A 10,191-nucleotide genomic window follows, 5' to 3' on the forward strand; every position below is an offset into this window, starting at 1 on the left:
TCCAACTTACGATGCTCTTTTCTTATATTGATAAATAAACCCCTTTTACGAGTTTCTATCATACTCATATATATCCCCTACTATTGGGTTGTTTTATAATATTTGCTAAAGTACCCCTCTTATGGGGTTGATTTCTCATATTTACAAATACACCCCTTTTATACGGTTGTTTTCTTATATTTACTAATATACCTCTTTTATGGGGTTGTTCTATCATACTCACAAATATACCCCTCTTACGGGGTTGTTTTCTCATGTTCACAAATATACCCCTCCTACGGGGTTGTTTTCACTTATTCACAAATATACCCCTCCTACGGGGTTGTGATCTAATATTTATAAATTTACACCTCTTACGGGGTTGATTTTGTCAAATTCACAAATATATCCTTTCTATATAATTGTTTCCTCTCATTCACAAATATACCTCACTTATAGGATTATTTTCTCATATTGACAAATATGCCCCTCTTACAGTGTTGTTTTCTCATATTAAAAAATACACCCCTTTTTTATGGAGTTGTTTTCTCACTCACAAATATACCCCTCTTATAGGGATATTTTCTCATATTCATAAATATACTCCTCTTATAAGGTTGTCTTCTCATATTGAAATGTATACCCCTCTTACGGGGTTATCATATTGAAAAGTATACCCTTCTTACGGGGTTGTCTTCTCATATTAACAAATATACCCTTTTACGGGGTTGTTTTCTTATATTCACAAATATACCCCTTTTACGGGGTTAATTTCTCATATTCAAAATATATCCCTTTTACGGCGTTGTTTTCTCATACTCACAAATATACCCCACTTTTGGGGTTGTAATATTCATAAAATTACCGCTCTTATGAGTTTGATTTCTCATAGTTATAAATATACCACTCTTGCACGTTTTTTATTTTATATTGACAAATATACCTTTTTTACGGGATCGTTCTATCATACTTACAAATATGCCCCTCTTACATGGTTGTTTTTTAATATTCACAAAAATATCCCTCTTAGGGGGTTGTTTTCTCATATTAGAAAATATACCTCTCTTACGGGGTTATTTTCTCATATTCCCAAATATACCCTTTTGACGGGGTTGATTCCTCACATTCATAAATATATCCCTTTTAGGGTGATGTTTACACATACTCATAAATATACCAGACTTACATAAATATACCAGACTCATAAATATACCATAAGAGGGGTATATTTTTTAATATGAGAAAACAACCCCGTAAGAGGGGTATATTTATCAATATAAGAGAACAACCCTGTAAGTAGGGTATATTTGTGAGTATGAGGACACAATAACATAGAAAGGGTATATTTATGCATATGAAAAATCAATCCCATAAGAGGGGTGTATTTATCATATAAGAAAATAACCCTAGAAGAGCGATATATTTGTCAATATGAGAAAATAACCCCGTAAGAGCTGTATATTTATCAATATGAGAAAAGAATCCCGTAAGAGGGTTATATTTGTAAATATGAGAAAATAACCCCACAAGATGTGTATATTTATGAGTAGGAGAAAACAAACCCATAAAAGGGGTATATTTTTTAATATGAGAAAACAACCCCGTAAGAGGTATCTTTATCAATATAAAAAAGCAACCACATAAGTGGGGTATATTTGTCAATATAAAAAATAACACCGTAAGTATGAGAAAACAACATTGCAAAAGGGGTATATTTGTGAATATGAGAAATCAACCTCGTAAGAGGGGTATATTAGTGATTATGAGAAACAACCCTGTAAGAGGGGTATATTTGTGAGTATGCAAAGATAACCATGTAAAAGGGGTATACTTTCTAATATGAGATAATAATCTCGTAAGAGGCATATATATGTGAATATGAGAAAACAACCTCGTAACAGGGGTATGTTTTTCAATATAAGAAAACAACCCCATAAAAGGGGTATATTTGTGAATATGAGAAAACAACCCTGTGAGCAGGGTATATTTATGAAATATGAGAAAGGAATCCCCTAAGAGGGGTATATTTCTGAGTATGAGAAAACAACCTCATAAAAAGAGTATACTTTTAACATGAGAAAACAACCCCGTTAGAGGGGTATGTTTGACAATATAAGAAAACAACCCTGCAAGTTGGGTATAGTTAATTTAAGAAAATAACCTCGTAAGATGTGTATAGTTTTGAATATGAGAAAACAACCCATAGGAGGGTATACTTTTTATTATGAGAAAATAATTCCGTAATAAGGGGAATATATTTTAATATGAGAAAACAACTCCGTAAGAGGGGTATATTTATCAATAGAAGAAAACCACCCTGTAAGTGTATTTGTGAGTAAGAGGAAACAATATCGTAAAAGGAGTATTTATTAATATGAGAAATTAACCCTTTAAGAAGGGTATTTTTATGAATATTAGAAAATAACCCCGTAAGAGGGATATATTTGTGAGTATGATTGAATAATCCCGTAAAAGGGGTGTATTTGTCATATAAGAAAATAACCCCATAAGAGGGGGTAGACGGAATTACAGTTCAGGTTCAAGGAGTTGACGCGATGGAGAACCTCAACCCCCAGGCCGATGACGATCAGAGGAAGTTGTACGAGTTTGCTCGACCATCTTTGGATGGGACGAAAACTAGTATAGTCAGACCTGCTGTAGCGGCCAAAAATTTTGAAATAAAAGCCAACGTTATCCAGATGATCCAGCAGAGCGTGCAGTTTGGAGGATTGCCCAGCGAGGATCCTAATGCACATATCTCTAATTTTTTAGAGATTTGTGACACATTTAAGATAAATGGAACAACTGACGACGCCATTCGGCTGAGATTGTTTCCATTTTCCTTGAGGGACAGAGCTAAGAGATGGTTGCAATCCCTTCCACAGCAAACGATTACTACTTAGAAGGCGTTGGCCGAAAAATTTTTATATGAGTATTTTCCTCCCGCTAAAACTGCTAAACTTAGAAATGACATATCTTCTTTTATGCAGTTTGATGATGAAAGCATGTACGATGCATGGGAGAGGTTTAAAGATCTTTTGAGATGCTGCCCACATCACGGATTGCCAGTGTGGATGCAGGTTCAGACCTTCTACAGCGGGTTGAACTTGCAACAAGGCAGATGGTGGATGCTGCAGCAGGTAGGATGCTAAACAGTAAGACGCCCGAGCAGGCTCAGAACTTGATAGAGGAAGTGGCCATGAACAACTATCAATGGCAATCCTCTAGGAGCCGACCAGGAAGACAGGGAGTGGTCAACCAAGTGGACTCTACAGCAGCCTTGGCAGCTCAGGTGGAGGTTCTAGCCAAGAAGATTGACCAACTTTAGATGTTGGTTCATGCAGCGAACATTGGCTGTGAGTTTTGTGGTGGCCCGTATTACGGTGCGAACTGTACTGTGGGAGGTATGTTTGCTTCATCCTCTACTATTTTTCCATCTAATTCTGCTGTGTCTTCTGATGTCGAGCAGGTTGATTATATGGGGAATGCCCCAAGGCAGCAGAATAACCCTTACAGCAATACATACAACCCTGGATGGCGCAATCATCCCAACTTTAGTTGGAGGAACAATAATGCCCAGGGTCCGCCAGGTTTTCAAAGACTCCATCAACAGCCACAGCAACAACCAGCTGGGCCTACACAAGCTCCTCCATCAGAAAGAAGTCAAATTTAGAGGAGCTTCTGATGAAGTTTGTGACCTCTACGGATACGAGATTCCAGCAGATTGATAGTGCACTTAGGAATCAACAGGCCTCGATCCAGAACTTGGAGACTCAAATTGGCCAAATTTCTAAGATGCTTTCAGAAAGACCTTCAGGATCACTTCCCAACACTACAGAGTCAAACCCGAGGGAGCATTGCAAGGCTATCACCTTGCGATCAGGTAAGAAATTGACTGGTTCTTCGCCTTTAGCTGATAAGGGTAATATAATTATGCAGGACGAGCCAACTAAGGAAGGACCAGACCTTGAGGTGGTAGATAATAAGAGAAGGAAAGAAGACAGGCAAAAGAGCCCTGTGTGGGAGCATCAGCCCCCAGTTCCATATCCTATGAGGTTGAGGCAGGATAAGGTGGACAAGCACTATAGTAAGTTTCTTGACTTATTTAAGCAGCTAAAAATTAGCTTACCTTTTGTTGAGGCAATTTTGCAGATGCCGAAGTACGCCAAGTTGTTAAAAGAGATTTTGAGCAACAAGAGGAAGTTGGAGGATCTTGGTCAGGTAGTGCTTAATGAGAAGTGTTCAGCTATTCTCCAGAATAAACTGCCACTCAAGCGACGAGATCCAGGGAGTTTTACTATCATTGTATGATTGTTGATTTTTCAATTAGTGGTGCATTGGCTGATTTAGGAGCTAGTATTAACTTGATACCCACTAGTTTTTTTGCCAAATTAGGGTTGCATGAACCCAAGCCTACTAGGATGAGTGTTCAATTGGCAAGTAGGACTGTTAAAATTCCTAGAGGTATTGTTGAAGATGTACTTGTAAAGGTAGATAAATTTATCTTTCCTGTGGATTTTGTGGTGATGGATATGGAGGGTGAGAGCACTGTGCCTCTTATTCTGGGTAGGCCTTTCCTAGCTACATCGAGGGTTGTTATCGATGTAAGCGATGGAAAACTTAAGCTTATAGTTGATGATGAGACCATTACCTTTGACCTAGCCACTTCCATGAGACAGCCACTGGACTATGATAATATTGTATATTCTATTGATGTGATTGATGATGTGGTTGAGTCCCATTTGCAAGAAATTTTATGTTCTGACCCTTTGCAGGTAGCATTAGCTGAGGATGAGGAGGAGTTGTCCAACGAGCAAGTGTTGGAGCAACTCGCTGTTTTATTGGCTTGTAAGCCGAGCTTGTCAACTGATCCCTATCTTTTTCTTGACAGGTCTGGGGTGCAGAAGGTAAAGACTTCATTCGAGGACCAACCAGTCTTAGAACTGAAAGAGTTACCGAGCCACTTGGTTTATGCCTTCCTGGATGAAGAGAAGCGCTTACCAGTAATCATAGCAGCCGATCTAACTCCTGAAGAACAAGCCATGCTATTGGAAGTTCTAAGGAAGTACAAGAAGGCCTTTGCTTTCAAGATAGTAATATCCCGGGCATAAATCCAAGTTTCTACTCTCATAAGATTTCATTGGAGGACAGTTTCAGGCCGGTTGTTCAACCTCAGAGATGACTTAATCCGAACATGAAAGAAGTGGTAAAGAAGGAGGTAATTAAACTTTTTGATGTAGGTTTGATATATCCCATTTCTGACAGTTCGTGGGTGAGTCCTGTGCAGGTTGTACCCAAGAAAGGAGGCATGACAGTGGTAAGGAATGAGAAGGATGAGTTGATCCCCACTCGGACAATAATAGGCTTCCAAGTTTGCATTGATTACCATCGGCTTAGTAATGCAACTCGGAAGGATCATTTCCCTCTTCCTTTCATTGATCAAATGATTGAACGTTTGGCAAGTCATATGTTTTATTGTTTTCTTGATGGCTTTTCAAGTTATTTCCAGATTCCTATTACACCTGAGGACCAAGAGAAGACTACCTTCACTTGCCCTTATGGGACGTTCGCTTATAGACGGATGCCATTTGGACTGTGCAATGCACCGGCTACATTTCAGCGGTGCATGATGGCTATCTTCGAGGACATGATTGAGGAGTCTATGGAGGTATTTATGGATGACTTCTCTGTTTTTGGTAATTCTTTCACTCTTTGTTTGGCAAACCTTGAGTGCATGTTAGCTAGGTGTATTGAGGCTAACTTGGTATTGAATTGGAAAAAATGCCATTTCATGGTGAGAGAGGGGATTGTTTTAGGGCATAAGATCTCTCAAGCTGGGATGGAGGTGGATAGAGCTAAGGTAGAAGTTATATCTAAGCTACCTCCTCCAAGTTCTATTAAGACTATTAGGAGTTTTTTGGGCCATGCAAGGTTTTATAGGAGATTTATTAGAGATTCTTCTAAGATTGCTAGGCCTCTCACTCAGTTGTTAGTTAAGGATGTACCTTTTATTTTTGATGATGCATGCTTGGCTGCTTTTGAGTTACTTAAGAAACTTCTGACTACAGCCCCGATCATGGTTTCTCCTGATTGGGGGCTGCCTTTTGAACTGATGTGTGATGCTAGTGATTATGCAGTTGGAGCTGTGCTTGGACAGAGGATTGAAAAAGAGTTCCAACCCATTTACTATGCTAGCAAGACTTTAACAGGAGCCCAGGAACACTATACCACCACAGAGAAGGAGTTGTTGGCTGTTGTTTACGCCTTCGACAAGTTTAGATCATACCTCGTTCTCTCTAAAACCATTGTCTTCACGCACCACTCGGCGTTGAGGTACTTATTCCTGAAAAATAATGCAAAACTGAGATTGATTCAGTGGATTCTTTTGTTGCAGGAATTTGATGTCGGGATCAAGGATAAGAAGGGCGTGGAGAATCTGGTAGCGGACTATTTATCCATATTGGAAAATCCTCACTTGGATGCACTTGATGAGACGGCCATAGACGATCGATTTCCAGAGAAGCATTTATATATCACTCAGGTATACACTGATACTCTCTAGTTTTCAGATTATGCTAACTATTTGGTTGCTAGGGTTCTACCAAAGGGTATGACTTACCAGCAAAAGAACAGATTCTTTGCCGATTTGAAGTACTACATTTGGGAAGATCCCTTTCTGCTAGAGTCCTGCAGGCAGATCGTGTGATTCGCCATTGTGTTTATGGCGAAGAGACTCTCCAAATATTGAGGCAACGCCATGAGGGACCCAACGGAGGTCATCAAGCAAGCAAACCATATAGCGAGGAAGGTGCTAAAGGCGGGGATTCTATTGGCCTACGCTCTTCCAAGATGCACGAAATTTATTCAGTTTGTGACGCTTGTCACAAGCAGTAATATCTCTTCTCGTGATGAGATGCCCTAAACTAGTGTGCAAGTCGTTGAGATTTTTGATATTTGGGGCATCGACTTCATGGGACCCTTTCCCTCTTCATATGGTAATAAGTACATTCTGGTTGCTATTGAATACTTCTCTAAGTGGCCTGAAGCTCAGGCTTTGGCCACTGATGATGCCAAGGCTGTTTGCAGGTTCCTTAAGCGATTGTTTGCTAGGTTTCGCACACCTAGGGCGCCTATTAGTGATAGAGGAACACATTTCTGCAACACCCAATTAGAGAAGGTACTTAAGTGGTACGGAGTTACTCAGCGGTTCTCTACTCCCTATCACCCCTAGACTAGTGGGCAGGTTAAGGTAACTAATAGGGGTCTTAAACGTATTTTAGAGAGAACCGTTAGTACCAGTAGGAAGGATTGGACTCTTAAGTTAGATGATGCATTATGGGCGTTTAGGACTGCTTTTAGGACATCTATAGGTTTTACGCCCTATCGCCTTGTTTATGGAAAGTCATGTCATTTACCTGTTGAGTTAGAGCATAGGGCACTTTGGGCCCTTAGGACTTGTAACTTTGATATTGATTCTGCAGGTAAGGAGCGACAGTGGCAGCTGAGTGAGCTAGATGAGTGGCGCCAGCAGGCGTACGAAAACTCGTTATCTTACAAAGCAAGAACGAAGAAATGGCATGATCAAAGGATTTGTGGGCATAAGAAGTTTCAAGTCGGGGATCGAGTGTTGCTATACAACTCTTGCCTTCGTCTGTTTCCTGGAAAGCTGCGAAGTCGGTGGTCTGGACCATTTCAGGTCAGACAGGTCTTTCCATATGGAGTGGTGGAGTTGCATCATCCCGAGAAGGGAGATTTCAAAGTGAATGGGCATCGATTAAAACTTTACCATGGTAACTCGTTGGATGGTGAGCAACGAGTTGACCTAGTTTTGTATGCACAAGAGGGTTGATCCGGATGAGTCAAGCTTAGGACTCTGCAAAAATAAGTATTTTTGTATATTCGATTTTGGAGATGCTTTTACGTTTTTGTTTTTAATTTTTGTTATTTCGTTATTTTCTTTGGACTTTATTTATTTTGATTTACTTGCTTGAGTATGTTCATAATTTGTTTTTATTCCTCTGTTTCAAAGTTTTGAATATATTTAGTGTCGGAAAAATATAAATATTTTTATGTGTAAAAGGTGATTTGGACCAGCATTCCGGGCAATTTCGGGCCCATATGCGCATTCGGGATCCTGCACTGATAGCGCATATACGGACGGCCAGATGCATGGCCCGTGCGTATTAGCACACCCTGTTGCATGTCCTGTGCGTATTTGCACGACCCGTGTGCATTTGCACGGCCGGTGCGCATATGCACGGTCCGTTGCGCAGCCGGTGCATGAACCCTATTTAAAACGAAGTTTTTCATCATTTCAGTGGTTTGGCCGATTTTTCTCTCCTTCCTTACTTTTTCTCTACTATTCTACTTCGTCAGAGACAATCGCAGTAAGTAATCTTTATTTTACACTTAATCTTGCTTGTTTTGTTTTTCCGTTCATACATGATTGTCATTTAGTTTTTGTTATACTTTTGTTGATTTCCGTATCATTGCTTTCTGGTTCTAGTTTCATTTCTCGCGAATCACATTTTTTTCTTTTCACCTCATTTATGTCATTTCCGACTTTAATGCATATTCCATTGTTTATTTATGTTATTTAATTTTGTTCTTCTTGCCCTTATTTTTCATTTTTGTTTTCATATTACTTTTTATTTATTCTGTCCTCATTCCATTTTGGATGTGCTACCATTGGGCAAAATTGATGTTGTGCACTGAAATGCCATTGGGCATTGTATCTGTAATTATCTGTTATTTTTGTTCTCCCTTTGCACCCTATATTTTCAGCCTTGCAAGATTTCGGCGGTTAGGGTACCTTACCCCTAGCTTCTTGGGTTAACAACCAATTTGATATACTGCCAAATTTCTGTTGAATTTTGTGTAAATTGAACATGGTCGATCTATTACAGTGTTCTGCTACTTGTGTTGCTATCTAACATTGCATTTTATCAGAAAAGTATGGTCGACGATCAGTAGAGAGCCGCTGGGAAGCGAGCTAGAGTTGAGGATGGTTCTTCTAGTCACCAGACCTCAGGCCAGACAACTGCTACACTACTTCCTAGACGACAACCTCGGGCAACCGATCACCCGAGAACCCGAGCTCGACTTGTCCCTACACCTGTAGCTGGCAGGCATCCTTACTTGATCTTCACCAACTAGGCGCATATTGATCGATTTCGAGTGGTAAGGACCAAGACACTTCTGATTGGGAGGTGCATCGATTGGCAGGCTCTGAGAGATGTTGGGCTTTTTGAAGAAGTTTCTAGTTTGCTGGAGACAGTACCATGGAATAGGTTTTTTGACATTAGAGAGCCTACTTACAGAGAGCTAACTTTGGAGTTCGATGACCTTTTGGCTTCAACCAAATTGTTAGGGACTTTGCTTTGCCAAACACAGTTTCTTTTAGGTAATCGCGAACTCTCTGAGATGTCTCTAGTTGAGTTTGGAATAGCTTTAGGGATATGGACTAGAGCGGAGGTGGATTCCGATTTATTTGATCAAGCAGTTAGACATTTGGGGACAGATATAGATTCGTATTGGGAGGATATTAGGGTGGTCCGACGCTCTTTCTCTTCGAGCTGGACCAAGGCTTCATGTATTTTAGATAGTTTAAGATACCTCCATAATATTTTAGCGCACACATTGACTGGTAGGGGTGAGAGTTGGGGAGCTCTTAATAAGCTTGATGTTGCTTTACTCTGGCATATTCGGCAGAGGACCTATTTGGATTTAGGGTTTTTGATGGCTACACAGATGGATGGGATTCAGAGATCGGCTAGGAAGGCAGTTATTAGCTTTGGACCACATGTGACTAGGCTAGCTAGGAATATAGGGGTGTTCACTCCAGCCGCTGTTCAGAGTATGACATAATCGGTTTCTATGCTGGCTGTTGGAACACAGCAAATGTACAATATACGGATGGTTACTCGGACTGAGTCTACCTCAGGTGGTTTCGAGTACCACTTGACAGGTTCCACATCAGCTAACCAGACGGGTGGCGATGGTGTTGATGAGGGTGATAATGATGATGTTGACATCAGGAGGCGCTTGTACCCTACCACGTCCCTCATCTAGGCCAGCGATGTTCCTAACCTATCTATGTTCTTTAATCAATCGTGAGGCACATCCATAGCATCTAGATTGGATAGGATAGAGGCCTGGATGACATGTAATGGGATCTTACAGGACTTTTTGTACCGAGGCTAGAGATTAGGT

At 40.3% G+C, this 10,191-nt stretch overlaps 1 protein-coding gene and 1 non-coding gene across 2 annotated transcripts; one reads left to right on the plus strand and one right to left on the minus strand.

Moving 5' to 3' along the window:
* Positions 1-2,936: 2,936 nt before the first annotated feature.
* LOC112534470 lies at positions 2,937-3,043 on the minus strand. Its single transcript, XR_003078757.1, has one exon. It is a non-coding gene; the product is annotated as a small nucleolar RNA R71 (small nucleolar RNA).
* Positions 3,044-3,663: 620 nt separating this feature from the next.
* LOC125369286 lies at positions 3,664-5,090 on the plus strand. The gene is made up of 3 exons (XM_048371299.1): positions 3,664-4,284; positions 4,470-4,709; positions 4,884-5,090. The coding sequence occupies exons 1-3, from the start codon at positions 3,664-3,666 to the stop codon at positions 5,088-5,090; spliced, it is 1,068 nt and encodes a 355-aa protein (XP_048227256.1).
* Positions 5,091-10,191: the final 5,101 nt, after the last annotated feature.

This window comes from Ricinus communis, chromosome 2 (genome assembly GCF_019578655.1).
Source record: "Ricinus communis isolate WT05 ecotype wild-type chromosome 2, ASM1957865v1, whole genome shotgun sequence".
Taxonomy (NCBI): Eukaryota; Viridiplantae; Streptophyta; class Magnoliopsida; order Malpighiales; family Euphorbiaceae; genus Ricinus; species Ricinus communis.